This window comes from Acomys russatus, chromosome 18 (assembly GCF_903995435.1).
Source record: "Acomys russatus chromosome 18, mAcoRus1.1, whole genome shotgun sequence".
Taxonomy (NCBI): Eukaryota; Metazoa; Chordata; class Mammalia; order Rodentia; family Muridae; genus Acomys; species Acomys russatus.
The window spans coordinates 12,967,018-12,983,307 of record NC_067154.1 but is presented as its reverse complement, the minus strand read 5'-3'; the positions used below and the strand labels follow the sequence as shown (position 1 = coordinate 12,983,307).

The 16,290-nt window shown below is 43.6% G+C and overlaps 1 protein-coding gene across 1 annotated transcript in view; it reads left to right on the top strand.

Moving 5' to 3' along the window:
• Positions 1-16,290, top strand: part of Piwil2 (piwi like RNA-mediated gene silencing 2) — a 55,843-nt gene that overhangs the window by 26,559 nt on the left and 12,994 nt on the right. Inside the window, exons 11-16 of the mRNA XM_051160797.1 lie at positions 7,743-7,931; positions 8,441-8,525; positions 9,954-10,043; positions 11,786-11,926; positions 13,782-13,895; positions 14,840-15,028. Coding sequence (XP_051016754.1) covers positions 7,743-7,931; positions 8,441-8,525; positions 9,954-10,043; positions 11,786-11,926; positions 13,782-13,895; positions 14,840-15,028 — 808 coding nt within the window. The remainder of the gene's footprint in view (positions 1-7,742; positions 7,932-8,440; positions 8,526-9,953; positions 10,044-11,785; positions 11,927-13,781; positions 13,896-14,839; positions 15,029-16,290) is intronic.

Genomic DNA, 16,290 nt, shown 5'->3' with positions numbered 1-16,290 from the left:
CCTTATTTCCTGCCTCAGCTAACAGGCTACCAGCTTTTTTATTAACCAATCAGAGATAATTAGGGAGCAAAGTTTATACAACATTGATCATTAGACATGACAGTGCCCATATCTGGACTGCAACCAGATGTCTGGGCTCAGAAATTAGCATGTGAATTCACAGAGCACCAGACCAACCTAACAGGCCAGGCTATCTAGAGGGTTCTGGGCCAACCTGAGCTACAGTATGAGACTCTGTCTCAGAAAATAAAACAAAACAGAGAACTGAAAGATGTGCTCTCTCCTGAAGTCTGAGGGGGGTCTGAGTGTCCAGATGTCTGCTCGCCTAGAGCTCATACTTATTGGGTGGTGGAATCAAGTTAGCTCCTCTTCTGAGCCCTGTTTGTGAGTCTTGTACATCAGACATCATCCATTGTGTGACACACAGACTGAAGTGACTGCTGGCTTGAGGTTTTTGTTGCTGTTGTTGTACTTTTGAGAGAGTATTGCTCTGTATCACAGGCTAGCCTGGAACTCATGCTGTGATCCAGGCTGGCCCCTAGTATGACTGTAGTGCAAAGCCACTCAGCTCTAGAGTATGGTGGCTTTCCTCCTCTGGGCCTTTTCTGTTCTTACAGACCCCAGGAAACAGCCAAAGAGAAGCTTTTTTCTTAGAAGTCAGAGCATCTCAGTCTTCAGAAATAGTAACTTTCCCCCTATTACCCAGGAATAACTTACATGCTTCTAAATAGTAGCAAGCAAATAGGTTATCTAGTGGGTTCAATGTTACATGTTGCTGCTGCTTTCTCAGTAACTGATTTAATGATTATCCTAATGGAATTGAGGACTGTCTTCAGGTGTTTGCTAAGTACATTGGCTTGGCTGGGTTTTCTTCTGCCTGACTGCAATACCCCACCTCCTTCCTGTGCTACCTCCTGTTTGGTCTCAGACCTAAAACGCCTCTGTGTTGCTCCCTGCTCTGGAGCACCACATATCCTCCATCATCTCCTTAGAGAAGGGTGTAGAGAAGGAAACGCTGTGAGCTCAGGTGTTTACCTTTATTAATGAAGTTCTCCCTCAGAATGAGGGCAGTGCTGCTTTCCAGCCCCTTGGCCTTCAAGCCAGCAGAGCCGTGATGAGTTCTGTTTTCTCAAGTCTTCAGGTGTTGTCTTCACTATGTCCTTTTGGAAGGCTCATAAACCTCCCTTTTGGTTGTTTTTAGTTTTTTGAGACAGGGTTTCTCTGTGTTGCCCTGGCTGTCATGGACTCACTTTGTAGACCAGGCTGGCCTTGAATGAGATCCTCCTGCCTCTGCTTCCAAGTGCTGGGATTAAAGGCGTGCGCCACCATGCCTGGCTTAAGGACAATTTAAAAACAATTTTAACATAGCCAGCTGCCTTGTGAATACAAACAATGAAAGCTAGAAGATAATGGAAAACAGACTAAATGTTAGAAGAAAATATCTACTGATTGCAAAACTTTAGTTTAAAAAGCTAACTAAATGACAGTTTTAGATAAATATCCAAATTGTCATCAGTAAATTCTAAACTAAAGGACATACTGTAGTATTATTTCAGGCAAAAAGAAAATCATCCCAAGGAGAATCCTAAAATGTACAGAAAGGAACACAGAACAAATAATATTTCAGGAGACTACACTGAGAAACTTGCAGGAGAGTGGGCCAGTCAGCATTCCATCATAGGGGTAAGGGACCACTCTCCTCTGATTTATATGAAGTTAGAAATTGTTAGTGGGGAGGGGCTAGTGAGGTCCCACGCCTCTCTGAAGTTCCAATGGTTGCTAGGTTATTGGAAAGCATTTTCTTCAGTGTTAGCATAGCTCGTAGTGAATCAGCCCTCATCTGTGCTCACAGGAATAACCCTAAACCTGCTGAGTCGCAAAAAATATGCCCAACAAAATAACAGGCCTACGGGGAGGAGAGTGGCTGGTTAGGAAGAGACAAAGAGTAAGCATGAGTAAAGGAAAAGGTGCTAGGACAAATATGATCAAAGTACATCACATACATATATTGAAAAGATCATGAAGCCACCATTGTATTTAATTAATATATGCTAATAAAGTAGCAAAAAGGAGCCAGGTGTGGTGCCACATGCCTTTAATTCCAGTACTCTAGAAACAGAGGCAGGCGGATCTCTGTGAGTTTTAGGCCAGCCTGGTCTACAGAGTGAGTCCAGGACAGACAGACAGACAGACAGACAGACAGACAGACAGACAGACAGACCCCAATAGATAGCTGGATAGACAGACAGACAGAACCTGTCTCAAAAAACGATAGATAGATAGATAGATAGATAGATAGATTAGAATAGAATAAAGTGTCCTTAAATTTTGTCTTTTCAGAAGTTTTGCTATAGTTTATCTAGTTATAGTCTCTGTTAAAGAAGAATTTGTGATGCCTGTTTAGGAATGGTAATGTAGCCTTTGTGAGGACCGTCGATGGGGAGGGATGGACTAAAGTCTCAAGACCACAAGACAAAGTGATGCTGTGTTAGGTGGGCATTTGCTCTGCAGTGCTGGCACTGCAGGCCAACGTCAACATGTCTGTCTTGGAACATGGGAATGTATAAGACAGTAGCAGTATTTGTAGGGGAGAGTAGAGGGAGTTACTAACAGAGAAGCACATGGGGAAGGAGTCCAGTCAACAGACGTAAGAGGGTTCTTGCAGTGGTTGGCCTAGGACGTGATGGGTGTGTGTGTGTGTGTGAGGGGAATGGTGGTGACAGGAATGAAGGCTGGAATTCCGGCTAAACTGACTCCATAAATCAGACAGTGCAGTGGTGAAAAGGGAAGCCTTGTTAACAAGAGCCAGAACAGAACTTGGTCGAGGAGAAGCTCCTCCTCACATCCTAATAATGTGCCGTGAAATCCTTGTGCAGTCCTCTGCACTTGAGGATGGGCTGGACTTTCCCACATAGCTCAGTGAATAAAATACGAGGGAGGGTAGAGTATGGAAGACTGCTTCTGTTTGGTGTGCTCTCCTGCTGTCTCTTAGGTCACTTATCTGAGGGGAAGCCACTGGCCATGGTACTGGCCAGCCTTGTAGAGTGATCACGTTTCAGTTTAACCTTGAGGTGGCTGAAGCTGGGCTGAGACCTTGCCTGCATCCTTGTGGGAGCTGCCTTGCTAGGCCACACTTAATTCCTGCCCCACAGAGACTGAAATAATAAGCTTATGTCTAGGCTCCTCCTCCTCCTCCTCTTCTTTTTGTGACTCTTAACCATGAAACTCTCTCTCCAACCTCAGGTCTCTTTTTTTTAAGTGAACTTAAAATGTTTTACTTACTAGTGTGTGCGCATGTGCATGCTGTATGTTTGTAGGTGTGTCTGCTGCTTGGGTTTGGAGGTCAGAGGACAACTTAGTAGAGTTGCTTCTCTCCCTCCACTTCACCTGGGGTCCAGGGGTCAAGCTCAGGTTGATAAGCTTCCCTGACAGCCACCTTGCCGAGCTTGCCGTATTTAATTACTTAGATGTTTGAGGGTTGCTTTGTTGTGGTCCGTGTTTGGCTGGGAGTGTTCATGTCCAGATGTTGGTGTGTGCTGCCATTTCCATGTGCTCTGTTCTTGTCCTTTATTTAGACCAGGGCAGATTGACACTTCGTGTGTTCCCACCAGTGCTGTTTGAAGGCTCCAATTTACCTGCAGCCTCACTTGCTGCCATCTGTTTTTTGTTTGTCTGTTTTTATTTTTTTAATTAAAATTTTCTTTAGTACACAAATTTGTTTTATTTTTGACAGAAAGTAACAGATAAGTGTGTACATCCATTCATTATCAGTAGATGTTTTTCTTTTTTTCCTAGCATTTTTTTAATTCTACAAAACGGTGGGTTTTACTATAAAATTTCATGCATTTATATAACATACTCTGATAATTTTTTTTCAATAGCAATAACTTCTTTATTGTGTGTGTAGAACATATCCCTGTGGTTGGTAGAAGTACAGAGCTTTTTGGGCTTTTTTTCCTATGCCTTAATTATTTATTTTTTTACTTGAACACTTTTTCTTTTCCTTTTTAAATTATTTTTTAACATATACATTTATATTATTACACAAATAAAATAAACTACATACAACAGGAAGAACCATGAGACAATCAGGAATTATATAAATGTTACATTCTTAGTGATTTGGCTATTTGTATTTGGCAAACTGAAGTAAACATCTTTCCTATCTTGTTAAGTTTCAAATTCTGAATGAAAATCACTATCTATCATATAGATCTATCTAGATCTAAAAGCATCTTAACCCCTAAACAACTAAGCTTAATTGTAAGACTAAACTATCTGGTCTTCAACCCCATCAGAGACTTGAGAAAGAATAAAACTTAATTACCTGAGTGAACTCGAAGTGCAGGTTAGCAGCTCCCAAAATGAAAAAACTGACAGACAGTGTACTGCCTGAACAGTAACCCAACATTCTGTAATGTTGGAGCATCATCTTCAGCCTTCTGGCCCAATATATCTGACAGACATATTTGCGAGGCAGGAACTATTGAGGATTTGCTTACCCTGTCTTGGCAGAGTTCAGCTGTCGACTCTGCCTGCATCCAAGCTTGCCCATTTTTAGGCAGAATTCTGTGGCAGACACAGGAGATTTTGCCCAGTGGCTGGTTTGTTACATTTGAAGCCATGTCCATAAGGAGGTTCTTTGATGCTCATCATCTTCTTTGAGGTAGGTTGGGTGTTGCCAGGAGTTAACTGTCTTGTTGTCAAAGAATCTTTAGAATAATAAAAACATCTTTAAATGCCATATTCTGTAGGCCTCTGAGGTGTTTTTTTGTTTTTTTGAGACAAGGTTTCTCTGTGTAGCCTTGGCTGTCCTGGAGTCACTTTGTAGACCAGGCTGGCCTCAAATTCAGAGATCCTCCTGTCTCTGCCTTCCAAGTACTGGGATTAAAGGTGTGCACCACCACTGCCTGGCCATCATCTGTTTTTATTCTAACCACCTCTGTAGGTGAAATGAACCTCACTGTGGCTTTAATGACATTTTCCTATGACCAATGATATTGAGTGGGTTTTTTTTTTTTTTTTCTGTATTTTCTAGCCATTTTTGTATCTAGGTGAAATATTTAGATCTTCAACTGACTTTTAAAATGCATTAAAAATTATTTATCTCAAATGCATTGGTGTTTTGCCTGCATGTAATCTGTATAAGGGTGTCAGATCCCTTAGAACTAGAGTTATATACAGGTGTGAACTGCCACGTGGGTAGTGAGTAGTGGGAATTGAACCTGGGTCCTCGGGAAGAGCAGCCAGTATTCTTAACTGCTGAGTCACCTCTCCAATCCCAAAAATGCATTTTGTAATTGTAAGATTTGTGAATTTTAGATACAGATATGTTGTCAGATACATAATTTGAGATATTTTCTCTCATGTGAGTTGTCTTTCCTGTCTTAGTTAGGGTTTCTTCCTTTCTTTCTTTTATTTTTTCTGAGACAAGTTTTCCCTGTGTAGCCTTAGCTGTTTTGAACTCCCTTTGTAGACCAGGTTGGCCTAGAACTCACAGCAATCTGCCTGCCTCTGATTTCTTTCTTTGTTGTTGTTGGTTTTTTGTTTTGTTTTGTTGTTTTTTGCTTTTTGTTTTCAAGACAAGGTTTCTCTGTGTAGTCTTGGCTGTCCTGGACTTGCTTTGTAGACCAGGCTGGCCTCGAATCAGATCTGCCTGCCTCTGCCTCCCGAGTGCTGGGATTACAGGTGTGCGCCACTGTGCCTGACTCTTGTAGTTAGGGTTACTATTGCTGTGATGAAACACCATGACCAAAGCAATCTAAGGAGGAGAGGGTGTGTCAGCTTACGCTTTAACATCAGTGTTCACAGCCAAAAAACGTCAGGACAGGAAGTCAAGCAGGGCAACCTGTAGGCAGGAGCTGATGCGGAGGAGTGCTGCTTACTGGCTTGCTCCCATGGCTTGTTTGGCCTGTTTTCTTAAAGAGCCTAGGATCACCAGCCCAGGGATGGCACCATACACAGAAGGCTGGGCCCTCCCCCATAAATCACTAATTAACACATGCCCTACAGGTGGATCGTATGGAGCCATTTTCTCAATTGAGTTTTCTTCCTTTCAGATGATTCCAATCTGTGTGTTAAGTGACATAAGAGGAGCCCAAACATTTGCCTTCCCCCCCCCTCCCCTCTCTCTCCTCTCTCTCTCTCCTCTCCCCTCTGTTCTTCTCTCTTTCGTGCTCTCTCTTACTCTCTCCTCTCTCCTTCTCTCCCCCCCCCCCACACACACTTGGTTGTGTGGCCTAGAACTCACTCAGAGTCACTCACTTTGCTTTACATTGATGTAAAAACCTGATGAAAGCCATAATTTAAAGTTCACTAGAAATACCCACAAATCCCTTTGCCCCATATGCACAGCCTCACCTCAGAGAAGAGCTTCTCCATCTGGAGCAACTTTATCGAGCCATAAGACATAGATGTTCCTTGCTTTAAACCATTTAGTAATGTTTCTTTAGACCCCACACATGCAGTTTAATTTGTGGTTTAAAATAAGAGAAAAGATGGACAAATTACAGAATTTTCACTCTTCGTTGTATTTGGAGGTCATGGATATTTAATTAAAACTTGTAAAATGGTACTTTATGTGTGTGGGTGTTTTGACTGTGTGTATGTCTGTGCACCATGTCCATGCTTTGTACTCATAGAGGCCAGAGGCGGGTGTCAGATCCCCTGGAATCTGAGTTACAATGGCTCTGAGCCTCCCAGATGGGGCTGGGAATTGAACCTGTGTTCTCTGTAAGATCAACATGTGCTCTAAACCACTGAGCTCTCTTTCTAGCCTGGATTTTCTGTTTGGTTGGTTGGTTTTTGGGTTTTTGTTTTTGTTTTTTTTTGAGACATGGTTTCTCTGTGTAGCCTTGGCTGTCTTGGACTCACTTTGTAGAGCAGGTTGGCCTGGAACTCACAGTAATCTGCCTGCCTCTGCCTCCGGAGTGCCGGGAATAAAGGCATGTGCCACCATGCATGGCCCTGGATTAAAAAAAAAAAAAAACATACAATACAAGTGACTTCTTTGGGGGACTTCAGTTAAAAAAACACACACACACAACAGTTAGCTGAGCATGATAGCACACACCGTTAATCCCAGGATTCTTGAGGTAGAGGTAGACAGATCTCTTTGAGTTAAGGTTCACCCTAGTCGACATAGTAAGTTCTAAGTCGGCCAAGGCTGCATCATAGTGAGACCGTGTTTCGAGAAGAGGAAGTGAGTTGGGGTTAACTAGAGAGATGGCTCAGCACTTAAGAGCACTTGCTGTTCTTTCAGATGACCCAAATTTGATTCCCAGCACCCACATCAGATAGCTCACAACCTCCTATCACTAATTCCAGCTCCAGGGGATCTGATGCCTCTGGCATGTATATACTAATATGCAGACATACATACCAATGCACAATAGTTAAAGTAAAAAACAAAGCCAGGCATGGTGGTGCACGCCTTTAATCCCAGCACTCGGGAGGCAGAGGCAGGTGGATCGATGTGAGTTTGAAGCCAGCCTGATCTACAAAGCAAGTCCAGGACAGCCAAGGCTACACAGAGAAACCCTGTCTCAAAACAACAACAACAACAAAACCAAAAAGTAAAAAACAAAAGCAAACTGGTAGTTGGGTCATGTCATGACTATAGCTGTAAAAGGGTATAAGCTGTGATCCAACCCGTAGGCCCTTAAATCATTTACTGTCCCCTAACCCTGTCTTACCACCCTGAGTGTATGAGTGCCATCCCAGCCTCTCGCCTCTTCCCAAAGGCATGCTGTGTACCAGCAGAGCAAGGAGCACTTCCGGGACGAGTGCAGCAAGCTTCTGGTTGGCAGCGTCGTCATCACACGCTACAACAACCGCACATACCGCGTCGACGATGTGGACTGGAACAAGACCCCCAAAGACAGCTTCCTGATGTCTGATGGGAAGGAGATCACGTTCCTGCAGTACTACAGGTACAGATGAGGGCCTCACCTTGGTCTGAGGGTGGAGGTAGGATGGCGCACTGCCTGACATTGTATACCGATCTGTAACCTGGGAATACACCTGAGACCAACTGAGCTTGTCTGTGGTGGTCTGGCCTGAACATGGTGTCCTTACAGTTGGTTCTTTGATAATTACTGTAGAAGTGAATTTTGAGCTCTGATGTATTTTTCTTGTTGATTTTGTCTGGTGAGAGAATTGAAATTCAAGTCTTTAATCATTAGACTTTTATTTCATCTTTCTATTGTCTAAATTCTTTAGCCTGATTCATTTTCACATGCTTCTCTCCTGGGCTATAGCCTTTGTTCTCTGTCTATTAGCAAAGAAACTGTAGCCGGCATTTTCCACTTAGATATGCTGTGATTGGCTTCTGATGGATTTTCGATGAGGGCACTGTGTAAGCTGCAATAGTTGGCACTGGGGCAGAGCTGCGAGGGCTGTTGTAGGAGTGGTGACACTTTGTAATTCTGTCCTGCTTCAGCAAGAACTACGGGATCACAGTTAAAGAAGATGACCAGCCACTGCTCATCCATAGGCCCAGTGAGAGACAGAACAACCACGGCACAGTGAGTGGCTTACACTCCAGCAGTAGTCCTCTCTCCTGTTGGCCACTTGTGTGCACTCATGTTCCTGTGTGCATGTGTGCAGTATGCTGAGGCATGTTGGAAATGTTTTTATTTTTCCTCTAGCCAGAGTTGCCAGGCTACACCAAGAGGACCTAAATACCCACATAAACAACTGGGTTAAAGGCATAAGCATTCCATATATATATATGGTAAAGTGGGTAAGAGCACTGGCTGCTCTCCGAAAGGACCTGGAATCCATTCTCACCACCCACATGGCAGCTCACAACTGTCTATGACTCCAGTTTCAAGGACTCTTAGGCCTTTTCTGGTTCTCTGTGGGCACCAGATACATATATACATGAGGCAAAACAGTCTTACATATACAAAAAAAAGATTAAAACTCTTGATATGAGTGTGGTATCACATGTCTACAGTCCTAGCACTTGGGAGGCAGAGGCAGGCATATCTCTTGAGTTAGAAGCCAGCCTAGTCTGCATAGTGAATTCCAGGACAGCAAAAGCTACATAGTGAGACTCTCCTCAAAAAAAAAAAAAAAAAAATTATGGGGTTGGGGAGAAGGCTCAGTGATTAAGAACACATACTGCTCTTCGCGAAGAGCTGAGTTCGATTCCCTACATCCACATCTGGTGACTTATAACTACTGTAATCCCAGCTCCAGTGCCCTCTAGACACTTGCATTCATGTGCATATTACCTCCCCCTGCCCACATACACATAATTAATATAATAAAAATAAATCTGTAGATTCAAGAGAGAAGGTGCAGACATTTATTTTTAACAGGTGAAGGGCCCAGAGAATTGCAGTGATAGTCCACTTGGTCTTTTAAAATAAAAAACACTCAGATGTTTATTTTGTGTGTGTGGGTGTTTGGCTGCATGTTTGTCTCTGCAAGATGTGTATGCCTGATGTCCACTAGGGTCAGAAGAAGGTGTCTGAGCTCCTGAACTAGAGGTTCAGATGGTTATGAACCATTCTGTGCGTTCTGGGACCCAACCCCATTCCTTTGCAAGAGCCACAAGTGCTTTTAACTGCTAAGCCATCTCTCCAGCCCCACCTCCTCTCAACCTTTAAGGCTTAGGTGGCTGAGAAGAGACACCGAGCTTGAGGAGACCAGCATTTTGCTGTTCTTTTGAGGCTCAATATGGACAAAACTATTTGGGCATTTTTCCCTCTTTCTTTCTCTCCTTGTGACACCCTCCCTTCCTTTTTGTTTTACTTGCCACAGCAGCTGCCTGTATTGTGTCTGAGGAAAGGCAGAATACAGTGTTTTCTGTGCTGTTGTCCTCTCCTTGGGGCTTTATAAAAGTTCCTCAATGGCAGGTTTGTCACTGCAGACCTGCACCTGCCTTGAATAGACCCTGGGATGCCATCTCTGTCCCTCACTTTCCCTCTGTTTTCTTGTCTAAGTTGCTGAAGGGTGAGATCCTGCTGCTGCCTGAGCTTTCCTTCATGACGGGGATCCCTGAGAAGATGAAGAAGGACTTCAGGGCCATGAAGGTTGGAGTCTTGGTGTTGGGGGGTGGTGCCTGCTGTTTTGGGGTGAGCAGCAGCAGTGGGTGAGGTTCCATCTCTGACTCCCTGGTCAAGCCCTTTCTTCTGAGCTCCAGTTTCCCTTCTGTAGACTCACATGTGCATGCTTTCCCAGAGAGAGCACACTGCACATGTCATGGCCTTGGAGGTCTTCAGGTAAGCACTAGATTCTGAGAGAAAAGGAACAGCCCTGTCCACATCCTTCCCCGTCAGGTGGTCGATGGTTAGCTGATTAGGGAACCGTAAATGAGACTCCTTGAGAATACCAATTACTGTAGAGTTCCTCTAAATGATCAGTTATGTGAAGGTATGGAGGAAAGTGATGCAAAAGCCAGTGAGGGGGCAGATGAGAAGTGGAGCTCTGAGGCCCTGGGAGCATCATCAGCTCGTGGAGCTCTGAGAGGCAATGACCCTGGCAGCGTGCAGCCAGACCTTCACTGCTGCCATCCACCGGGCGGTCTGGGCTTCAGCTGCTCTCTGCCACCTTGCTTTTCTGGTCTTCTCCAGACCCACATGCCATGTAAGATTTCAAGATGCATTACAGAGAGCCTAAGGGAGCAGACAGGTCCTGCGGGAGACTCTGTCATGTTTACTTTCTGATCCTTCAGCTCCTGCTCTTCCCAACAGCTGCCAACCCCTGATGACTTTATAATTTCGCCAGTGTCTCTGTCTGTCTGTCTGTCTGTCTGTCTGTCTATCTATCTATCTATCTATCTATCTATCTATCTATCTATCGTCTCTCTTTCATCTATCTCGGTTTATCATCTATCATCTCTCTAACTCTGTCATCTCTGTCTGCCTGTCTATCACTCATCTATCTAGTCCCACAGGAGCTCTGAACAGCAGCTGGATGGTTCATGGTTCCTCAGACACACTTATTAAGCATCCCTCATAGTGCCTATAATGTGACAAGTTTGGAGGGGAAAATAGCCTTATGGTGACGCTGACAAGCCTGAATGTGGCTCACTGTCCTAGCATAAGATCACCACGTCTGGCCCTCCCTCCTAGATTTTCCCCAGATTTGAGATTGGTGTAATTAAGACTTCCCCACTTTGTTTCTGTTCATAGACTCTCTTAGGAATTTTTAATTTAAAAGATACATTGAGAAAGAAATCAAATGTCCTGGAGCAGAGTCAGTAGCTTTAAAAAATAATCAATTGCCAGGCAGTGGTGGTACACGCCCTTAATCCCAGCACTGGGGAGGCAGAGGCAGGTGGATGCTGTGAGTTTGAGGCCGGCCTGGTCTACAGAGTGAGTCCAGGACAGCCAAGGCTACACAGAGAAACCCTGTCTCGAAAAAAACAAAACGCAAAAGCAAAAACAAAAAATAAATAAAAGTAATCAATTATTTTGAGACAAGGTCTCACAGCCCTGATTGGCCTCCAACTCCCAGAGATCCACCTGCCTTTGCTTCCCAGGTACTGGGATTAAAGGTGTGCCCTGCCATATCAGAGAGGGGGGTGGAGGGGGCAAGGGAGGGAGGAGACGCTAAAAGTTGTTAATTTTATTATTAATTTTTCTCCATGTACCTCATCCATATTCCTGAGAAATATTTACAGAAGTCCCCAGCTACATTTGGTAAATTTCCACTGATTTCCTTGAGCATGAGATGGCTTGTGGCAACATTTCAGAGCACTGAGTTTTATTTAACCTACTGCTAAAGGGAGTGATGCTTAGAACTTGCAATCTTACTTTTTATATCTGTCTAGGACTTGACTCAGCAGATTAACCTAAGCCCCAAACAGCACCACAGTGCTTTGGAGTGTCTGCTGCAGAGAATTTCACAAAATGAGACAGCCAACAATGAGCTGACCCGCTGGGGGCTCAGTCTGCAAAAAGATGTCCACAAGGTAAAGCAGAGGCGCGTGTGCGTGCGTGTGTGTGTGTGCGTGCGTGCGTGCAGCAGGCCACCCAAACCAGGGCCTGGAGCTGGGTGAAGTAAGAGGCGATCCTCACCTGTCCTTACTGTGGGTTTGGCTTTGTTCTTTGTTTCATTATGTTTTGGGTTTTGTTTATCTTTATGTGTACATTTAGTCTGCGCTTTTGAATGTTAGTTACATTCCTGCCTAGTGCTTGCAGAGGCCAGAAGAGCGTTAGAGTTACATGGCTGTGAGCCACCATGTGAGTGCTGGGAACTGAGCCCAGATCCTCTGCAAGAGCCGCCACTAAGCCATCTCTCCAGCCCCTTGCCTTTGTTCTTTTTCTTTTTTTTTCTGTTCATAGTTTTATTACGAATATGTTAAAAGGTACAGAGAGCAAACTAAGCATATGAGGAATGCAGCCCGCATATTCTTGACTTTATTGTTAAACTTTTTTTTCATGATATCTGAATTCCCTTGGTTTACTATGTTAGCATTGTTTGTAGACTTTTCTTCTGTATTTCCCAAAGATCAGAGTTATTTATTTCTGGTCAAGTAGGAAGCCAGCAAAGCGTTAATTTACAACTGTCATTTTAATTTTCTATCACAGAGTTGTTTATTTTGAGATAGGATCTCACTATGTAGCCCTGGTTGGCCTGGAGTTTGCTATAGACCAGGCTGGCCCCAAGCTCACTGAGATCCACCTACCTCTGCATGCTAAGTGCTGGGATTAAAGCCATGTTCCACCCCTGCCCCAAGCTCCATACTGCTCTTAACATTATTTTAATTAACATTTTGTATTATATTTACCCATCTTTGTTTTATATATTTGTTTGTCTATGTATATATTTATTTGTTGTGTGTGTATGGGTCAGACCATGGTGCTTGTGTGTCGGCAAGAAGACATTATGTAGGATCAGTTCTCCCTTTCAACCTTACGGGGTTTGGGGATCAGACTCAGTCAGACAGGTACCTTTCCTGCTGAGCCTTTTGCCAGCCTTGTTTTAATTTTTTTAGGCTATTTTTCTGTGATGCTAGAGATTGAGCCTAACCTGTATTATTCTTAGAGTTCTGTGTCTTTATTTTTCTTTTGTTAAAAAAAAAAAAAGTTGTGCCAGGTGGCTGTGGCACATGCCTTTAATCCTAACACTTGGGAGGCAGAGACAGGCAGATCTTTGAGTTTGAGGCCAACCTGGTCTACAGAGCTAGTTCCAGGACAGCCAGGGCTGCACACAGAAACCCAGTCTTGAGAAAATATTTTTACATTCTATTTACTGTGTGTGTATATGCAGGAGCCTGGTGGTATGTATTTGTATAACTTCATACCACGTGGGGGAAGGTATACAGACAGATTTCCCTGCTGTCTGGCCAGCCAGTCTAGGCAGTCTGGGCTCAGGGAGATAACCTAATGATTTGACCCTCTGACCTACACACACAGAAATACACAAACATATACACATGCAGCACACACAAAAACACACTTGCATACATAGTAAGAAATACATACAAAAAAATTTTTATTAGAAAATGATGCCAGTGATGCCGGCAGGTAAAGACACTAGCTTCCAAACCTGACAGCTAAGTTTTGGCCAGCCTTGAGTCACAGTGCAGAGGCCAGGGTACAGTGGTAAAGGCCTCAGGCTCTGGTATTGGCTCTCCTGGCATTGACTCTCTGCTCACCACATTGCAAGTTGGAGACCAGCATGACTATAAAGGAGAGAAAGAAGAGGCAGATGTCATAGGTCAAGCTCCACAGAGCAGAGAAGGCTTCAGAGGCAGCAGGACCAGTGTTTGCTTGAAGACTTGCAGCTACCTCTGCGTCAGTGGTGCTTTATTTTCTATATAGATCGAAGGTCGCCTTCTGCCCATGGAGAGGATTAACCTAAGGAACACTTCATTTGTCACGTCCGAGGACCTGAACTGGGTTAAGGAAGTGACCAGAGATGCTTCTATCCTGACTGTGAGTGATTTTGGAAGTACTTCTGAAAGGGTAGAAACTGGGGATCTGGTGTCCTCTGAGAGCCCAGCCCTTCTGGAAAGCAGTGTTGGAGGGGAACCCTCTCTCTGACCACAGGCTCAAGGGAAGGAAGTATGTTACTATGGTGATTCAGCTGGTGTCAGCTCATTACCTGCTCTTTTTTCTTCTCTCTTCCTCTTTGTGGCCGCATATAAAGAACATCAACTTTTAAAGCTTTATTAAAATATAGCATAGTTAAAAAACACACTTAAGAAGTGTATAACTTGATTTCTATTAAATAAACCAATATAACCAACACCAAGGATTAAGAAACAGAGATTTACAGATGCCTTCAACCCCCTCACCATATTTGCTTCTTATTACCACCCTCATTACCTGGGAATAACAATTGTCCTGAGTTGGCAAAAACATAGATTCTTTTTACCTATTTTTGTACTATGTGTATTGTGTGTGTGTGTGTGTGTGTATGAAAAACTGAATAGTCTTTTTTAAAATTGTAAATATTTTATTTTCAAGATGTATTTATTTATTACATATACACATAGAAAGAGGGCATCAGATCTCATTATAGATGGTTATGAGCTACCATGTGGTTGCTAGGAATTCAGCTCAGTACTTCTGCAAGAACAGACAGTGCTATTAACTACTGAGCCATCTTTCTAGCCCAAGTGATTAGTCTTTAATGTCTGGCTTCGTTCTTTAACTTTGTGTTCCTGAACTTCATTTTTATTGTTGGATGTGGTTATAGATCTTCGATTTTCATTGTTGTGTAGTATTTCATTATAAGGCTGTCAGTGTTTGTGTCTGAGTCTGTGGGATGCTAGGAATTATATAAGACAGAGGAACTCAAGCAGAAGGAGTGCAAAGTCATTTATTCTCTATAGGAAAATCCCCCAAGTCTAAATTCATTATGTGCTTGTTCCTAGATTCCCATGCATTTCTGGGCACTTTTTTACCCAAAAAGAGCAATGGACCAAGCCAGAGAGCTGGTTAACATGTTGGAGAAGATAGCTGGCCCCATTGGCATGCGCATAAGCCCCCCAGCCTGGGTTGAACTGAAGGATGACCGAATAGAGACCTATATCCGGACCATTCAGTCCTTACTGGGAGTTGAGGTAATAAAGTAACTGAACTGCAGTAAACTTACAAGCTGTCTGAATGGATGCTAATCTTAAATTACCTGGATTGTCAGTCTGTTAGTGACTGTCACGCAATGATGCCCAGGAGCCTGTGTCCTTCTCATTTTCACATGAAACTCTGTATTATTCTTCATGCCCTTTGGTTATTTTCATTTCTCATTCTGTGTTGGCTCATTCTCTTTAGCCTTTTCTTTATGAAATTGAAAGACAGTTGACTTAGTTCATTATCTGTAGAACACATTGTGTTCAGGAACCAACAATTTGGGCCAAGTGCTGTCTCTGGATTCAGCTCTGAGTTGTAACAGAATTATCTGGCTCAGGGTGCACATTGCCTGGTGATGAACTTGGCCATAGACACATTAACTGATCTTGATAATTGATCAGAACACTGGATCTGGCACTTCCATCCCAGCTTCCAGACTTTACCTTCTTATCTCTTTGTAAATAAGATATTTAAAAGTTTTGCCTGCATGCATATCTGTCCACAGTGTATGTGCTCCATACCCGAGAATGCTAAAACAGGTCTTAGTTCACCTGGAATAGGAGTTACAGACTGTTATTAGCTGCCACATGGGCCCTGGGACTTGAACCCAGGTCCTCTCCAAGAGCAGCAGGTACTCGTAACCACTGGGCTGTCTCTCCAGACCTTTGAAAATGGAGGAGGAAGACAAAGGAGAGGATGGAGGTAGAAGAAAAGTCTTTGGAAATATTTAGATCTTGAACCCAAGTGTCTGGTGAATTGTTGTGGAGAAATCAGTCCTAGAGTTGGAGTCTCTTAGCATTGTGGTATTTTCTGTTTACATCTTCCTCTTGGAAGGTCCTCTGTTTTGATATTGGTTAAGAGTCTTGGGACATAGAGGCTTCTGCGAGGCCTCTTGCTGGCAGCGTCTGTTGTTCCTCACAGAGAGTGAAGAGCACACTTCTGCATCGTGCTACACATGCTATGCTTCCTCAGCTGAAGTTCTGTGGTCTAACATATGCTCAGTTGACTGAAGAACACAGGAAGTCGTTGAGGGAACTCAGAGTGGCAGTCTTAGAACCCTTGTGTACTTCCAAGCCTGGCCCTGCTCTAGACATGGAAGACTCCTAATAAATGACACAGAGTCAAAGCCAGCTCTAGGTGTTAGTACATGGCAGTTCAGACTCAATGGATACTTCTGGCTGGAATGTTCACCATCTGCTTTTTTCAGTTCCCTGTGTACCTTATCTGTGTCCCAAGAAAGTCCCTAGGATGATCA